At 32.2% G+C, this 18589-nt stretch overlaps 4 protein-coding genes across 10 annotated transcripts; 2 read left to right on the top strand and 2 right to left on the bottom strand.

Moving 5' to 3' along the window:
- Positions 1-85: 85 nt before the first annotated feature.
- LOC118277875 (FUN14 domain-containing protein 1) lies at positions 86-4349 on the top strand. 2 transcript variants are annotated; one of them, XM_035596882.2, is made up of 4 exons: positions 86-367; positions 601-796; positions 2086-2186; positions 3054-3155. In XM_035596882.2, exons 1-3 carry the CDS (start codon positions 225-227, stop codon positions 2164-2166), a joined length of 420 nt encoding a protein of 139 aa, XP_035452775.1. In that variant the 5' UTR covers positions 86-224; the 3' UTR covers positions 2167-2186; positions 3054-3155. The 2 variants fall into 2 exon arrangements, with proteins under 2 accessions (XP_035452775.1, XP_035452769.1); XM_035596876.2 differs by lacking the exon at positions 2086-2186 and having other exon boundaries at positions 3054-4349.
- A 732-nt stretch (positions 4350-5081) lies between these two features.
- Positions 5082-8141, bottom strand: LOC118277858 (uncharacterized). The gene is made up of 5 exons (XM_035596831.2): positions 7784-8141; positions 7511-7677; positions 7139-7270; positions 6905-7021; positions 5082-5310 (listed from the first exon to the last, which is right to left on the bottom strand). The coding sequence occupies exons 1-5, from the start codon at positions 7886-7888 to the stop codon at positions 5106-5108; spliced, it is 726 nt and encodes a 241-aa protein (XP_035452724.2). The 5' UTR covers positions 7889-8141; the 3' UTR covers positions 5082-5105.
- On the top strand, positions 5934-10744 carry LOC118277835 (nuclear speckle splicing regulatory protein 1). Of its 6 annotated transcripts, XM_050698766.1 has the most exons (7): positions 5934-6135; positions 6218-6302; positions 7222-7285; positions 8884-9028; positions 9106-9303; positions 9423-9588; positions 10111-10744. In XM_050698766.1, exons 4-7 carry the CDS (start codon positions 9017-9019, stop codon positions 10671-10673), a joined length of 939 nt encoding a protein of 312 aa, XP_050554723.1. In that variant the 5' UTR covers positions 5934-6135; positions 6218-6302; positions 7222-7285; positions 8884-9016; the 3' UTR covers positions 10674-10744. The 6 variants fall into 6 exon arrangements, with proteins under 6 accessions (XP_050554723.1, XP_035452703.2, XP_035452699.2 ...); XM_035596810.2 differs by lacking the exon at positions 7222-7285 and having other exon boundaries at positions 6218-6293; XM_035596806.2 differs by lacking the exon at positions 7222-7285.
- Positions 10667-17223, bottom strand: LOC126911480 (negative elongation factor D). Its single transcript, XM_050698765.1, has 12 exons — positions 17032-17223; positions 16577-16802; positions 15744-15853; positions 15563-15670; positions 15320-15469; positions 14852-14982; positions 14516-14703; positions 13952-14192; positions 11296-11506; positions 11081-11221; positions 10884-11013; positions 10667-10802 (listed from the first exon to the last, which is right to left on the bottom strand). Exons 1-12 carry the CDS (start codon positions 17089-17091, stop codon positions 10771-10773), a joined length of 1728 nt encoding a protein of 575 aa, XP_050554722.1. The 5' UTR covers positions 17092-17223; the 3' UTR covers positions 10667-10770.
- Positions 17224-18589: the final 1366 nt, after the last annotated feature.

The raw sequence follows: 18589 nt of genomic DNA, 5'->3' as shown, positions 1-18589 counted from the left end.
GTAAAACCAAATTGGAACGTGTGAAGGGCTTAAAGTTGGTCTCCGACTAGTATTATAGTTATCTGTCCCATACTACTGTCAATGCAATGCTGTCTGTCAGTTAACTGTCATCTCAGTCTTCATTGTTATAAAAATTTTATTGCGACGATTTTATTGTGTTCTTCCGATCACTTCGAATCTACAAAAAATCTCTTTGCAAAGTAAATTGAGAAACAATATCTGAAATGGCTAGGCCAGGGAAAGAAGATGCCGCTGAAGATGCGAAGAAGATAGTAGATGATGCAAAGAATTTTATTGAAAAGGCAATATCAGATATTGGTAAAACGTCTGCAACAAAGCAGTTAATTTTAGGAACTACGTCAGGGTGGTAAGTGCACTTTGCATTCATCTATTACTTTTCATCTCATTAAATCATTGTGTTTAAATAGAATTAGATTAATGAATAATAATGTGGTGTTACTTAATTCGCGGGTCGGTAGATTGGTAATGACATCTTGATATATTTACTTTACTTAATTGCACAAGGTCACATCTTTGTTATAAAGCCATGACTCAGTCTACGATGATCTAATCTTAAATGTTTACTTTCACTTATTACAGGATCACTGGTTTCCTATCTATGAAAATAGGTAAGATAGCTGCAGTTGGTTTGGGAGGCAGTGTTATTCTATTACACATTGCCAGCCAGAAGGGATACATTGATATTAATTGGGACAAAATCAACAAGAGAGTTGATAAAATCAGCGATAAGATAGAGAAAGAAGCGACTGGAAAATCTCCCGATTGGATTGAAAAAGTAAGCATCTTCTATATTATTTGTTTAACACAATCTTGCTTTACCACATCTAATATCTGCACAATTTTTAATGTTCAATTAATTCATCTCAAGAGGCTTGCTTATTGCACTTAGTCACTTTGGCCTAAAACCTATAGATTCCCATATACTACACAGTTCTTTTCTTACTCAGTTCACTTTGTCTCTAGAGTAGATCATGAAGATGATATGCGAATCTGTATTTATATTTTATAGTTCATTTTATACCAAGTCTAATGTGAATGGGTCAAACAAAAAAGCTTGTTCTGTTTTCTTTTTACAAATGAAAAATATTACTTTTCCCAATTAAAAAATATTTTATATTAAATAACTGTAATTATTTAAACTAAAAGAACCAAAAAAGATATATAAACTAAATAATAATAACTATGACCTTTTTAATTGTTTTTAGGGCCTTGAGGAAAATCGAATTTGTATACAAATTCACCTTGAGTGATATTACAAGTTAAAGTTTGCTTTAATACTTGAATTTAGTACACTCGACTCTAGGTCACCTATAAAATTATGGTTAAATGTTGATTGTGTGAGTTGACAATGTTTTACAAAAAATAATGACTTCCATTAGACTCAGAATTTATTGCAAACTAGTTTTTGGGCTGTGAGTTGATAGATCACTATGCTATAGGCATATATTTAGATGTTTCTCCAATATAAACATATTCCAATAAGTAGTGGGCAGTTACTTTATACATGTATAACCATGTACCAGTTGAACCAAAGTTGAGTACTGAAATGCTAGTTCTAGCTTTACCTCATTCAAGCAGAAGCTGCCCGGCAACTGGCTTCTAAATATGAATTAGATTCCCACATCTCTTTTTTTGTGATTTGAATAACTCTTTGTGTGATCCACAAATTGTTGTTTCGGGTGTAATTTAATTGGTTGTTTATTACTGTACCTTTTAGAATAGGGAGTGACAAAAATACCAAATGACACAAAACTTCTTCAACCTCAATAATGCAAATAAAATTCATCAGAGATATGTAATTTTAAAAGAATTTAAAACAAGATTGTGCCTAGGTATAGCTATGTAGGAGTAGTATTAATTTTTGTTATCATTCATTTGTTCTAATTAACTATTAGAACTCCATTTAAAAACAATTAAAATAATGGAGTCTCTAGATTTCTAGATGTATCCACAGGTCTTCATTAATGCATGTTTCTACAGGGCTCTACTTATTCTGGGTCTATTCTAAATAAATCTATGATAGATAAAGAAGTCAATATTTCAAATACAGTTTATTTGTTGCAGGTATTGCTATTTGTCAAAAACAATACCTATTATTCTGCAGGGTTTACTGGAGGATTCTTTTTTGGTATTGCTTCATCATGATTTAATTTTTAATAGTTAATGTGAGTTTGTAATATTGTTATACACCACTTTATTATTTTATGATTATTTTGATTAAGTCTGTAACTTTGTATACATCATGTTTACTTTTTAAATGTATTTATTATGAAGAAGAAGCAGTAAAGTAGAATATTGCTATACCTATGTATATTATATGCTTAACATTATGGATAAAAACTAGATGCAGAATAAACCTGTTTTAGTTTAACAAAAGTTATTATTTCTTTTTCTATACATTACATATTCTATACATTACAATTACAAACAAATTTTCAGATTTATAATTATACTTAAAGTTAAGTATAAATTCATGCAAGGCTGCCAGTAGTGTAGCTTTGATAACATACAATACATAATACACTGACTATCCAAGCGTCAACTTAAACTAAATGTTAATATACATTAATAATGTCATTTAAAACAAACACCTATGTCTACATTCCAGATCAAGTTAAATAATAAATGACTTATTGGACAAGTAGAAGTAAAAAAATTAACTAAGCATTGGGCCAGCTTGCATTCATTCCCTGAAAAAAAAATATTAGTTATAACTTCCTAATTCATGTATTTATGTCTCATGTTTATTAATTAAAAAACTTTCCATTCGCAAACATATAATTATATGCACATCATTATAATTTTGCGACATCTGTAAATAGCTAATATCTATCTGTTTTACCTTAATTCGAATTTTATATATCATTCTTACGATACAAAACACTTCTGTGATATAAGTATAGATGTGGAGCAGAATATTGAGTTTTTATGGATATGAAACTCCATGTTAAATTTTCTACAATATTTCAATGGTGTCGACAGTAGTAGGTTTGTAGATAATTGAGTAGCTACATAGATGTGTTTTGTTAAAGGTTGAGAGATTTGTGGATCGCAAATTGGACAAAGCTGAAGACCTATTGAAGAAAAAAGAAGTTAAAGCTAAACGCTGGGTCCATAACATAACTGGAGATGACCACTATCGTGCTACTGAGTCTCACGTATTTCTGGCATCATTTGTTGCTGGAATGGCCGTTGGTCTCCTCTGCGGGAAGTAGATTGTAAGTCAGGGATAAATAAATATAACTTACAAAAATAATCAGTAAATGTTCACCATAACTTTTTTGAAATAGATCACAATATAGTGATAGAATTTGGAACCTAGGTATATAGCTTGTTGAATATAAAATATAACAATTAATTTACTCCTCTTTTTAACATTAAATTCATTTATCATTCTCAAGGAGCATAATAATCGAATTTGTTTTTATGCAATTGCTGAGGACAAAAGTTAAATAACTTTCTTCAACAGCAGTATCATGATAGTTGTTGATTGTAATGATTTCTTTTAATAAGAACAACGAAAAGGAAACCATCTAACTCTTAACATACTTATTTTGTTTTTTTTATTATTAAAATTATAGTATTGAGAATACCCAAATACCATGTAGTCCCTGTGTGTTGTTTAAGATCAATGTGATTGGGGTTCCTTAACTGCCTACCCACACACATTTTCGTTCCTGCGATGGGATTGTAATAAGTGTGAATAGATTTAAAAAATCATCTCATTTTGAAGTATTATTATTGACCTATTTAAAATCGAATAATTATATAAATGATGTATGTAGTAGTGCTTACTATAGTCGTCACGAAATAAGAGGTCAACTCTGACATTTGTCAGTCTATGTACCGTTAAAACTTGTTGTGAATGTTCAAGTAAAAAATTAAAAAGGTCGAATTCATAATATTACTTAATTACGTTACTCGTTATAATTTCATAAAAAATATAAACTTCAAATGTATCTTTATAATTTATAGAAATGCATTTAAATAGAAAAATATTCAGATAATATTCTTAAAGGACTTAAGGAATATTCAGACAATTTCAAATCGAATATGTGTTTGGTTTAGGTAATTTAATATAAGTATCACCTGGCTGGAACTGGCTGGGCAACTGTCTGCCGTGCAACGTGTAGCGTGTTCGATTCTCGGTCATAAGCAGCAACCGATCTTATTTACCTCTCACTACATGGCAACTGTCAGAGTTGACCATTTTGTGACGACTATAGGTCAATCTAAGATGTTTGTAGTAAGCATTAGTGTAGGATTTAATCTCTTTAAGAAATAATTATACCTTACCCTTATTAATAAATTATTTATTTAAATACTGACACTGTTTTTTTTTCATCTAAAGGTTTTATTTAGTTACTATAGTTATGCTACTTTGCATCACATAAAGAAGTCGTAGTCATGGTGTTGAAATGTCGGGACTACTTATCATCTAAATCGATCGATGTGAATAAAATTTAGCACAGACAGTTTGAGACTCGAGGAGTATATAGTTTTTATCCCGGGGAATTCATTCGAACTGGAACAATGACCTTAAAATTTCTAGGTCTCTTATCTTTTAAACTCCTCAACAGATTTAAGTAAATATTATTAAAAAAAAATCTGGCACGGTAATCTGTGTCACATTGATTATAGTATGAGGCCGTAATTTTTATTAAACGATTGCTACTAATTATTTATATACCTATACGTAGGTACGTACGTACCTATATGTAGTATATAGATTAAGAATAAAGTCCGACAGTCGCACTCTTCGAGGTCCATTTTGATACCGTCGCAGTGTAGTGTGGCGACTCTGGTCTCTAGTTTGGTCAGTGCCGGATTAGCCATATAGCTGGAGGTAGTGAATGCTACGGGGCCCGCGTGTGCCCAAACCAACAAAAACCATAAAATAAAATAAAAACAAAAAAATAACTATTGCTTGCCAACTGATAGTTTAGAACTTTACAAAATCGTCCACCACATACCGAAATGAGGATTGTGTTTCTTGTATATTATACGAAATTTCGTTATTCAAGGTACATTTACTGCATCGGGGAATAAAAGACATGATGTTACAAATTGATTTTATTCAATACTTAAAATATTCTTGTATGATAATAATCAAATAATTCTTTTGGAGCTAAATTATACAAATATTCTTTATATTTGTTGAGGTAATCTTTTTTCAATAAACATACGGCACTTCGGTACTGGCTCTTTTGTGATGGTGTTAGGTCTGTCCAGTTTAAGGTGCTGGATCCATTCACAGAATTAAGCAAACAAAATAAATCTTTGCTAGATCTGAAACAAAGTTGTTTTATTTAAATTTGAATAATTTTAATAAATTATACATAAAGATAAAGTACCGAGTTTGTTAGTATGAATCAAATTTAATTCATTATAAGAATTTACAACACAATAATGTACGGAAATTAGGTCAATAAAGGCAAGTGAGAATTGTGAAAAGTCGTTATTTTCACAACATAACACTTGATTCAAAACCTACATATCGTAGGGTATCCGCATCTTTACAGGGGTGCATTTTAAATAGCAAATGTTCTTTTTTAATTAGGCTTTACTAACAGTATCAATCTAAGAGGTCAACTCTGACGTTTGTCAGTCTATCTATGTACCGCTATAACTTGTTAAGAACGTTCTGTCCCATAAAAACGAAAAAAAAAATCTGAAGTAAGTGGTGCGGGAGTACCAGTCTACCAGACCAGACGGTTACTAACTGAAAACCATTTCGTTCCAACTCCTGCTCCGTGTTAGGGCTTCGGTACCTATATGATAAAAAAACCCATTGTCCTCGGACAATTGTTTACTTTACGCCTGAGTTCCAGGACGTTCATAATAAGTTATAGCGGTACATAGACTGACGTCAGTGTTGACCTCTTAGGTTTTTTTGACATGGATGTAAGAGATACAAACTTCTTTCTAAACGATGACAACCAGAGAAATAGAACTGTCAAAAATTTATTTAAAATTTGAGCAATTTCGATTTCAAAAATTTTGAGGCAAGATGTAATCTTTCGGTGGATTCAAAGTTTTAGATTTGAATGAGATATTTTTTCCAACATTATTCCATTGGATAAGGAGTCATAATAGTCGCAACAACCCTGAGCCGTAAGACAAAAAAATCTCATTTTCTAAAGTATATAACTTTTGGTTCTCAGTATTCTCTTTGTGTAATTTTTAATACCTGTAGGGTGCACTATGCAGTGCTGATTGTTTTTGGAGCGAGCTCCATCGGGTAAGCCCGGTGACACCTGCACAGATACCAGGTGAGAAAGGTAACTAAAAATCAGAGTTACTTAACTTACATTTTTGTAATTGATTTTTATATTTGTTTTGTACAATATAACTCTGAACTCATATACAAATATTAGATGCTTTCCATGGGCAATTTTTTTTTATCAGAAGTTTTAATTTGTATTATTTAAGAATTACAAAAGTTTTTTTTGTTTGTTTTTAAGTGAACCATTTCCCCATCACTACCCTCCGCCCCGTATACCTCTGTTTTGTCGATATTTTTTGTAGAAATCAGACAATGATATGTTAGTTCATTGAAATGTTACAATTTAAATACCGAGTATTGCATTTTTTGGAGGACGCAATTTTATTACTGACTGATATATCGGTTTTGAGACAAATTATAATTTTATTAGAGCACAATATTGTATGAGGTTATAGAACAAATCAGTTCCAAAATGTTTGTCGAACAAAGGGATAGGCGAATATAGTTAATGAAATATTCAACTTTTAGCATTGATCCTCTAATGCAGTCACTCTAAAACTGAAAACCTCTAATAGTTATCAATTACCTTAGAATGTGTAAAAAAGGCTTTGTGTGGTCTTGTTAGTTATTTACTGAAAATTCAAGTTCTGTACTTACTTTATTGTGGGAGGTGATGGTTCCACCAGAGGGATGCTGGGTATTTCTTCTACATCCCTAAGGGATTCATTAGGTCCATCTTCTTGAAGATCTTGATTATTTTGCAAATCTTGGATACTAAAAATCAAATTACATTAATATAAATATTAAAATTTAAAATGAACTTTTGCAACAAAATTGGAAATATCTTTCTAGATAATATTTCAGTAGTCAAGTCTAAAAAGGTATACTTACTTGTTTTCTATTAATGGTTCATTACAATCATCTATTACTTCATGTGTGTCTATTTGCAAGCAGTCATCTTCAACCTGTTCTAGGCACTCCTGAATTTCCGAATTACTTTTAACAAAATCCTTGCTTATCTGTCTGTAATTCAGAAAGGTATGAAAAGTAGAACAAAATTATTTACTTATTAAATACTACTTAAGTAAGTTAATTAAATAATAACTTGGTTTGCTTACTAGTTAGTTAGCTAGTCTGCATAAACCAGTATAAATTAGAAAATAATGTCAAGCACAAGAAGCATTTAATATTTCTATTAAAAACATGCATTTCTTGCAAATAAATGTTAAATCTGTATAAAATAAATTAGTCATTGTTTATTACCCAGATAAATTTTTCTTTTTCAAGAAAGGTTCTGCATTTTTCAACTGATCAATATAGTGTAATCTGAACTTCTGTTCTATCTCCTTGTGTGTTGTGGTTAGTTGCTGTTTCTCAGCTTCTGTTAAAGACAACCATGACTTTGTTGCTTCAACTAAGACATTGGTATACTAGAATAGAAAATATATGATATAAATACTTTCAAACTTAAAAAGCTAAAACTATTACTAACTACTACCAACACATCATGTTTCAAGAAACAACATGAGTGAGTACCTTGGTTTCCGAAGTGCCTTTTCTTTTACAATATTGTTTGATATAATAAGTGTAAGCAGTTTCTGGAAATTTTGTAGATTTTGGCTTGTAACGCTTAGTTTCCATTTTCTTATTTAATATATTCCTAAGTTTCACAATATTATTAAATTAATCACACTTGTTCACGAAAACAATTCAAACAAGAACAACTATACTATCACCATTCATGTCATATACAATTTCTATACATGTTCATGTTTTATGTAAGTTGTTAAAAATGTATACCTAAAGAAAATAAAATTGGAAAATCGGTAATTATAATTAGTCTCAGAGGCACAAATCTAATATTGTTTACTATATCATACATAATCAACATTGACAGTGACACTGTTTGACATGACACCATTGACAGAGATAGATTTCTTCTCATTGGCTATGGTAAACGTTCTGTTTCCTTAACTTTTATTGTTATAATTTTAATATGTATTATTATAGTTATAATATAAATATTATAATAATACACGACCATATATTATTATTATATAAGCCCATATATTTTACACGACCGCCAATATTGTAACGTGTAGAGCGGTTGAGCCAACATTAGTGTTGCTAGCAAGATATTTGACTGCCTTGTTTGGCAGGGAAAATTGCCATGTTTTTTGAGGAAATATGTTTTTAAAGGCCGTGGCTATGTTTAAACGCCATGTTGCCAACTTTTTTTAATAATGACCTTCACCATAGTGTTGAATACATTCTTTGGTCAATAATAATACCTTTTTTAGGTAGGTCAACATTGTGTTAAGGTTCGCTCTACACGTTGCAATTTGGGCTGTCGGGCTGTCGGGCCAGACCAAATCAGGACGTATACGTATATTAAAGCTAATAAACTAGACAATAGACAAGATATCTAGTGGTTTGTATGCTCTATGTCCAACCAAAGAGAATATCACTTCTATTTAGTCTGTGGATTTATAAAGAATTTGACATAATCAAGTCTGTCTTCAAAATATAAATGTGGAATATTTGTTTCTGAAATGTCGAATAAAAAGTTTGTATTGTTAAATCATTTAGGTATCGTAATTACACTTAACAATTTACTAAATTTTGCGTGTTTTCAGGTATGGCCTTATATTATCTGACAAAGGTAAACCAAAGCCCACATTCCAGGCTTCAAGGAATGTTTTTGGAAACGATTCTGATTCAGACGACGAATCCAAGAAAAGACCAGCTTTGCCTCGACCTAGCGATCATATGAATAGAAAGGTAAGTTACCAAGTTAGCTGTGATGAAATTATTAATCCTGCTTTGATGTATTTATTACATTTAATTACACTTTTCAGATAAAATTGACTCAGGAAAAAGCTTTGAATGAAGATCCAACAGTTTACCAGTATGATGAAATCTATGAAGAAATGGTTTGCAAAAAAGATAAGGAAAAGGTTAAAACGAAGGAGGAAAAGAAACCGCAGTACATAGAAAATCTGATGAAGGCAGCCAACAAACGTAAAATTGAGAATGAAAGGCGTATTGAGAGACAAGTCAGTATCATTCATTTGTAGAACATGTTACCACTAGGGTTTTGTATAGGAAGCCATAGACTTGCCAACTCTAATCAATTGCTTTAAATAACACTTAAAACAATAATATAAATTTTCAGGTTCAGAAAGAAAGAGAAAAGGAAGGCGATGAATTCAAAGATAAGGAAGTTTTTGTGACATCAGCATACAAAAAGAAATTGGAGGAAATGAGATTAGAAGAAGAGAAAGAGAAAAGGGAAGAATATTTAGAGAACATAGGAGATGTTATGAAGCAAAGAGATTTAGGTTGTTATTTTATATTAACTTTTTAATATGCTCACGCTCATTAAGTATCCACATATTTAAGCATGCAGCAAATATGTGGATAATTAACATAAATTTTTCTCTGCATATCTTTTCTATAGAGTAAGTTTAGTTGTCACAATCTAAGAGGCTAACTCTGACAGCTGCCGTATAAGATAAATAAGATTGGTTGCTGTTTATGATTGATTCTTAAGTTATATTGAGTTAAAATAATTAGTTTGTAATCTTTACATCACAAAATACAATAGGTAATATCTCGAGAACTTCTGAATTATTTAATGATTCTCTAAATTTGATATACATATATAAATTATATTAGTAACAAAGTAATTAGTCTATATTATGAATTCGAATTTTCATTTTATATGAGGTAATTACAGGACATTCATAACAACTTATAGTGGTTCATATTTTTTTATACAAACGTCAGAGTTCACCTCTTGGATTGTGTTGACTATAATTAAATTTATCATACTTCAATCTTAAGTGTTGTTTTTTTTTCAGGTGGTTTTTATCGTCATTTGTATGAACAGAAGTTAGGAAAAGATAAAACAGAAGGAGATAATGTAGAGGCAACAAAGCCTGAAGTACCAGAAGAAAACCTCAAAACAGATGATGCATCTACAAAAACTACTACAAATCCTGATACACAAAAGAAAAGAAATTATAGAAAACGAAAATCATCAGATAGGACAAGATTGTCAGAAGGTGAAATAGAGGACTCTGATGAAGAGTTTAATCGAGTCAATTTAGATGATCTGAGATTGGCAAAGAAACAAAAATCAGACAATATTGATGCAGATTCTGATTTTTCCATTGACGAGTCTAGTGATGAAGAAAAGGACAAGAAAGATGAAGAACCTTTGAAAATTAAACCAGAAAAAAGTGAAAAGATCAGCACAAAAGAAAAAGACAGTAGCCCAAAACAAATTAAAAATGAAAGTACTGAAATTGCAGAACCTGCACCAAAAGAGAAAATTGATATTTGGAAAAAGAGAACTGTTGGACTAGTTTTTGAAGAAGCTCTTAAAAGGTATTATGAAAGAAAAGCAGCCAGGGGTTGTTGATTAAATTGGGCCTTTATTTCGTAAGCCATTTTCTATAATATTAAGAAGCAAAATTAAACATATTTAATATTTCTGTTTGTTGTTATTCCATTCTTGTTTACACTACAACATAGTGTGCCTTGCAGTGAACTGAAAAAAGAAAAAATGAAATTATTTTAATTATAATTAACACATGTTATGAAACTATTATTAGCTTAGAGCTAGTTTTACCTATGAATTCAGACACAGGATCATTTTCTCCTTCAGCCCTCATTGTGCCAGTAATTTCTTCATTCTCAACCATTGGCAATACTAATTGCACAAATTCTGGTGTGTAAGGTGGTGCTATCGCATCTAGAACCTGTTGTAAAACAATTCATAAGTTACAAGAATACAAAGAAAAAATAACATTTTCACGATAATCTTACCTCAGTTATAAAGTATCTAATCAAGGAAATATCAGTATCCCCACGCTGCCAACATTGTTTTATGTAACGTAGAACTGGCACGACGCATCCTCTGCTTAGTAGATTTACCATTCTATCCAATAACATTTTCCTTAGTTCCAACTAAAACCAAACAACTTTATCAAATGGTGATCATGCGTAAAACACAAATTGTGTACCTTTTATATGTTATTTACCTGTACTAAGATTTCCAATTCATCTTGTGGAGATTCGAAAAGTTGCACAAGTAATCGTAAGAGCCTGTGGTGCAGTAATTGGTGACAAGACGCAACTTCGTCCAATAAAGCTAAATGCACAGGGCAGTGTTCTGTGCACAGTTTGAAGTATGAGGGCTCAGTAACAACACATTCTACCCAAACTAAAACACCCATTCCAACGACAGGAAATCTGCAATAACGTGAATTAGTTGTATTAAGATTTTAATATTTCTATAATATCTATTGTGAGATATACTGGAATAATTTAAAATAATGGTTAACACACTGTGAAGTCGGCCAAGAGACGTGTCTACGCACGCTCATGAATAAGAGACCTATTGTAACTTGAAACTAGCAGCTACTCAGTGACTTTATGTGAGTAAACAGTTTTTTTTAATGACTATTTCTAAGCAAATTACTGATGTCCGTAAGGATTGAGGAGCCACATCAGATTTTTAAAATCTGATTTTACCATTATTTAGCAGCAAGGAAGCTGATTTTGCAGCACGTATTCTAGATTTAGCAGCAAGATATATAACTAGATATATTAATGCAAAAGTGGCTCCTCAATCTAAACGTTTAAATTGAGGAGCCACCTATAACTCGTTAAGTAATCTATACATATAATAAAATCGTAGAAAAGTGCTGTCTGTACATTGAAAATAAAAATAAAAAAAATAGCAGGGGTTATTGTTATGTCGATGTCGAACCCAAAAATGTAATTAACTTTTTTTTGTCTGTTTGTCTGTTTGTCTGTTCGTCTGTGCGCGCTAATCTCAGAAACGGCTGATCCGAGTTGGATGCGGTTTTCACGAATATATTGTGGGATGCTTAAATTTACATTTAGTGTTTGTTTCATGTCAATCGGTTCATAAATAAAAAAGTTATGTCAAATTAAAGAATCACGTCGAACATTCTATGCTTATACCATTAATCTCCGCAACTATTTGACGGATTTGGTTGAAATTTGGTACAGATATAGTTTAGAACCTTAGAAAGGACATAGATATATTTTTATTTCAAAAATCAAAAAATAAAAATAAGAAATAAATTATTTTATGTCGATCGTTACACGACTTCGGTTCATGTTATTGTTTTAATTCATCGAAAAAAAGTAAATAAATAGTAAAAAGGTATGAAAAAAATAATATCAATATAATTAAACTTTTAGTACAAAGAAAATGCCCGAACGGAGTATAAATAAATAATCCAAGTTGTCTTTATCTATTATATTATTTGTCTGTAGTGGTCCTGCTGTTTCGTATATTCTAAATTGGTTTCGTTGTATTTGTCAATTAATAATTTATTTGTTGGGTTTTCCTGGTTTTCTGGTTAAACTATTTAACGTAGGTTTAGTTTGATATCGATTATTAGTAGTTACTGTAGTTAGTTTTTTTAATAAAATTGTGAGTCTAATTTATAAATTAATTAGATTACATTTAAGTCGTTTCTTTTAAATTATTTAGTTTAAGCTTGGTTGTTATAGCATAGAGGATAGGTTGTAATATAGTTTCTTTTTTAATTGTTATAAATTCGTAATTCGTAGCTTTCTTTAGTTTTAAGTTAGTTTAAGTCCGTTTTTAAACTATTTTTTCAATGCCCTAAGTGAGTATACATCTATTAAATTCAAACGCAGAGCTCATTATGTTGATTTTTGAAGAGTTCCCTGGAATATCTTCCACATCTCATTTTTGAAGAGATCCCGCGAGATCGGGAACTGTGTGGTTAAAACCAAAAATTTGCCGGAAATCACTATTCCACGCGAACGAAGTCGCGGGCAAAAGCTAGTAGATGAATATTTTTGAAAATTTTGTATCATTTAGCAGCAATTTCGCATATTACCGTCTACAAATTTCGCTTCTGTGGCGCTAAAATGTAAGAAAATACAATACTTTTAGTATGGCTCCTCTATCTAAATTTAACAGGTGAATTTCTACTGGATATGAGCGATCAATTATTATATTCGACATAATGATCATTTAGTAGGTGTTGTGTTTGTTTTTGCAGTATAGGAATAAAATAGTAAAACAGAGTAAATTTTGTAGATGAACGCATTTTCTCTGGCTTTAGATTCCGTTGTCATCTCAGGTGGGTACAGTCAAACATATATAATTAGAACGTCAGGATTGAGGAGCCAAAGAAAATGCGTTCATCTACAAAATTTACTCTGTTTTACTATTTTATTCCTATACTGCAAAAACAAACACAACACCTACTAAATGATCATTATGTCGAATATAATAATTGATCGCTCATATCCAGTAGAAATTCACCTGTTAAATTTAGATAGAGGAGCCATACTAAAAGTATTGTATTTTCTTACATTTTAGCGCCACAGAAGCGAAATTTGTAGACGGTAATATGCGAAATTGCTGCTAAATGATACAAAATTTTCAAAAATATTCATCTATTACTTAACGAGTTATAGGTGGCTCCTCAATTTAAACGTTTAGATTGAGGAGCCACTTTTGCATTAATATATCTAGTTATATATCTTGCTGCTAAATCTAGAATTCGTGCTGCAAAATCAGCTTCCTTGCTGCTAAATAATGGTAAAATCAGATTTTAAAAATCTGATGTGGCTCCTCAATCCTTACGGACATAATTACTGGGGTATGCAGTTGTATAGTAGTACCTTATACAATGATACAATGTCGGTAATTCGGCAATCAATTCACTAGAGCTGGCAGAGCTGCTACATACAGCGTGCACCTTTTCTATAGCTTGTACTGTAGCTTTTAATTCATCCTTCACAGGCCTGCCCGGTGTCAATCCTTCGCAAACACTTGCAGCATAAGCCAATAAATACATGTACTTTGATTTATGTTCTGGATTTAGTTTACTTCCTGATTTAAACAATGAGTCGACTAGTAGTTCTGTAAAACAAACAGTGTGTTAAGACAATTTATGATATTTCATATTTTAAACTATCTTTTGCCAGCGACTTCGGCCGTACGGAATAATGACTCCTGGCAGAATTTGGGAGTTTTGACTTATTGCCTTCTCCAAGATCTATTTTATGGCTGAATCAAATTTCATCAGATTCAGTCAGTAGATACTTAAGTTTTCTTTATTGTGAGATCGATACAGTTTGACATAGGTATGTATTCGAGTTGCCTGTGTACCCATGTGTAAATCTAGATTGAATGGAGTGTGTTTAGGAAACAGAGCGTATCGAAGTTGAAAAAATACTACATACCCAAAAATTGAGGAATTCTTAGCAAATGTACTGGTGGTGGTTCAGACTGTGTGTAAGCTCTGAATAACACTGAAATATCGGCCGGGTTCAAGGCACCGCGAGATAACATGGCGGCAAGGGCTGTCCGAGCGTTGCGCCATGATTCCCCAGACGTGAGGGCCAATGTGATTGGGGTCACATCATGTCCACTAAAAATTAATAAAAAAGAAAAACAATTACATACATTACAATTTATAAATTAATCATATAAAGGATTTTCTCTCATTTCTTGTCTAAATTCTCTTTAGATTCTGTCTAGATTCTTAGTTTCTTGTCTCAAGAAGATTAAAGGCTCACCTTTGTTGAGCACAACGAGTTATCTCTTGGCCTAATCTTTTCATGATAGCACCTCCTCTAGGCTCTTGTGAAAGTATATGCACAATCACTTGACTGTACACATATGTGTGGGCACCATGGCAAACCATTTTCTGAAAGAATTCAATTGTCAATAAGTTTATGTTCTGTTGAAATAGAAGGAACAACTAATTCATCTATACTAATATTATAAAGCTAAAGAGTTTGTTTGTTTGAACGCGCTAACCTCCGGAACTACTGGTCCGATTTGAATAATTATTTTTGTGTTGGATAGAGCATTTATCGACAAAAGGCCATAGACTATAAAACGTCACGCTATGACTAATAGGAGCCGAGCAGAGCGGGTGAAATCGCGCGGAAGTTGCTAGTTCTTAATAAAAACAATCAAAATAAAAAAAAAAGATGTGTAGAGCATATTTTTCTAGAGCCCACAAAAATAGTAATACATACTGCACATTCATTAACACTATTTTGCCAATCATCAGAGCTTTGCAAAAATCCAACTATTGCTGATTTTAGAACTCTAGAAAATACTTCAATTTGTTGAGCAGCTGTAGATATGCTTGTAATTTCTCCTTGAAATCCCGCATCTGATATTAACTGAAAATAATTCATATGTAATTTATTAATTTAGCACTGATATAAATTTTGTAAGAAAAATTGGTTCTATGTTTTATCAAAGTGGTTAGTTACCTTGATAGTAAAGTTAAGCATAAGACAATCCGGATATTCTTCAGCCAATCGGTAAATCAGTGACCTCCATGTTGGATGTTCAATCATTTCTGTCAACCAACCTGGAGTCTAAAATGTATTCATTTAGTTAATATAAAAAGTTAGTAAAAAGACCAAAATAATTCTTATAGGTGTTTCTTACTTCTCCCTCTTCTGTAAATATGGTGTCCGCCTTTTTTGGATCAAATGTTTTCAAAATCATATCTTTCAAATGGTTTTCCACCATTGCTTGTACTTCTGTCACTTTGACACCTGAAATAAAGTACTAATTTAAATGTTTGTAATGGTATAAGCTGGTTAACGACCTGATAGATCACCTGATAGGAAGCAATTTCTGCCCCCATGGTCATTGTTGTTTTTATAAACTTCTAAAGCTCCATACTCACATACGGTATTACTCGATGGAGCTAAGCTGTCGAGTAAAACCCATGGCTTGGGCTTTCGTCCACACATTTAGCATTGATCTATGGAGTGAGTTCCACCGTTCAGTATTCGCCAAACAATTTGAGCCAAAGGATGACGGTGCTTCGAGTAGGCTTGAAGGAAATTACTTTTATTTAATTCCATCAAGCCGGCTGGGTGCGAGCCATCAAGCCATGAGTTTTGCGGTCCACACATTGATTTTTACTCGACTTTGAGTAAAACTATTGAGTAATACCGAATGTGAGTACAGAGCTTCAAGGACATTTTGCTTTTTGTTTTGATAAAAACTAAGAGTGTATTTGATCTATACCTAAGGAACTCCTAAGCTAAATGACAGTTTAGTTTTCACCAATCTTTGAGTGTTACCTAAAAGAACAAGTACCTACGGGGTTACTGTAGGAGATGGGTTAGGGGCTGATGATAACAGCCATTAGTATTTGGTATATCAAATAATCATGAATAAGTTGGGCCAAAAACTAAAAATAAAATGTCATTACATACTAACAAATAATTTGTAAATTATTCAGTTTTTAATACAAACTTTACACCAACCTCCAAGTATTAGCCATTCAGCAAGTAAATTAGCCATTTGTGCAACAGCATTGTAGTTTATTGATAGCTGTTCAATAACTTGTTCTGGATTTCCACCAGCTTGGAAATATCGTTTCAGCTGTCCAAATATTCCAGGTTCCATAATATAATCTGGGGTCTTGAACTTTTCAAGACATTCATGTAAAACTTCTTCTGGGTTCTCAATGACATCTTCATTGCCTTCTTCCTGATAAAATTAATACAAATGGTCAGTGGGTCACATTAGGGGCGAAATGTGTAAACTGATTAGAATATCATACTGTACAACAAGACTATTTTGCCCCGTTTGCGTAATAAATTGTAAACTATTGTAATGTTTACAATTTAAGTCATAAACACATGTAAAATAAAACAGCGTCCTAGCATTAAATTTAGGGTAACTATAAAATAAACAAATTATTAAGTGGTCAACATACTTCATATTGATTGTGATTTGGTGCTTCCCAAGCACGCTCCTCTTCGTATTGACTTGGCATTATTAACTTATATACTTATAAGTATATAGAAAAAAATAGGAAAGGAACTTAAATATGCAACAACAGATAGATTATTATTTTTCTGACCAAGACCAAGCCGCCAGACAATCTGACAATCAGAAAACAAAACTGACAATGACAGACCTAACGACTGACAGGCGTCTGACAGCCTTGAGCCTTCTGTCGACCGAGTTCTGACCATAGACGTATATAGAACTGAGCGCTTACTCTGTCAATGAAATTTCAATCCAATAAAATCTCATTATTATTAAATATCTAATATCAAACCCATACAAACGCAATCGGAGCTGTTAAAATAAGACTTAAAGTACGGAATATAAAGCAAATTCATTTAGTTAATTCAATATCCAAGTCCGAATGAAAGAGAAGTCCGAATGTGTCGTCCTTTTCTAATCGGGTATCTATAAAATAATATTTTCGTGGATAATTTTACTATATTGATCGGTGTTTCATAGGTATAGGTAACACAGAAACGGGATTTAATGTACAGAATTGGTCATCTGTTTGGCCATGCAGTATTAAAGAGCCTTACACAACGATGTGTTTGTCGTACCTACATATAAGCTCGAAAACAAAAGTGCGTCTTCGATCATTTTCACTTGAAAACGATCAAGCATTTTAAAAAACGATCAGGTTTTCTCGATCCCTTTCGATCGTACTTTCGAGCTTTACTGGAAAACGGTCGAGCTTCATGAATTATTTTCGAGCGTTACTCGATTACTTTTGAGCATTACTCGAAAACTAATATTAGTAGTAATTTTTTGTAAACCCTCCCCCAACTCCGCAAAACACCACGAGCGAAGCCGCGTGCAAAAGCTATATTATATTGTATAAAAGAAAGTTGTCCTATTTATAACTAGTTGCCCTATTTATAACTTGAGAACGGCTATAACAATTTGGCTGAAATATGGTAGGGATGTAGTTTAGAATCAGCAGACGGACATTGGATATTCTTTATTCAAGCTTTCCCGCAACAAAAACAATAACCATATAAAGTGTTAGTCGGGTCCTGTTCCATATAGTCCATTTTTCGAATTACATCTAGGTTACGACTTAATTTCGTCTCGATCGGACTATATTTATTAGCGCTTTTAGAAAAAGTTAGTAAATTAGACTTTTTCTTCCTCACGGTAATATTACAATAATAAGGCAAGCTGTTAGTAGGCATGCCTACTTGCCCTACATGTTTTTATTTGTGTTTGGGGAAATGGGCACAATGGCCAATGACTTAGCATGTCCACTCCATAGCCCCGCAGCCCTCGCAGTATAAGCATAAACATACCATAACTCATTTTTATGATTATCGTTTGGCTCGATAATGAAGTTATTTTGATGTGTGTAGTAACTAACATACATAGGATTTTTTTATATCAGTAGATGTTTGAAAGGGATCGTCAACATCGCTAAGGATTTTTAAAACTTCACATTGCAGATAGGCTATCATTTTCTAAAAATCTGTTATTTTCAATTAGGTACG

This window comes from Spodoptera frugiperda, chromosome 15 (genome assembly GCF_023101765.2).
Source record: "Spodoptera frugiperda isolate SF20-4 chromosome 15, AGI-APGP_CSIRO_Sfru_2.0, whole genome shotgun sequence".
Classification (NCBI taxonomy): domain Eukaryota; kingdom Metazoa; phylum Arthropoda; class Insecta; order Lepidoptera; family Noctuidae; genus Spodoptera; species Spodoptera frugiperda.
Note: the sequence above shows the minus strand (reverse complement) of the source record. Positions and strands in the feature narration are given on the sequence as shown.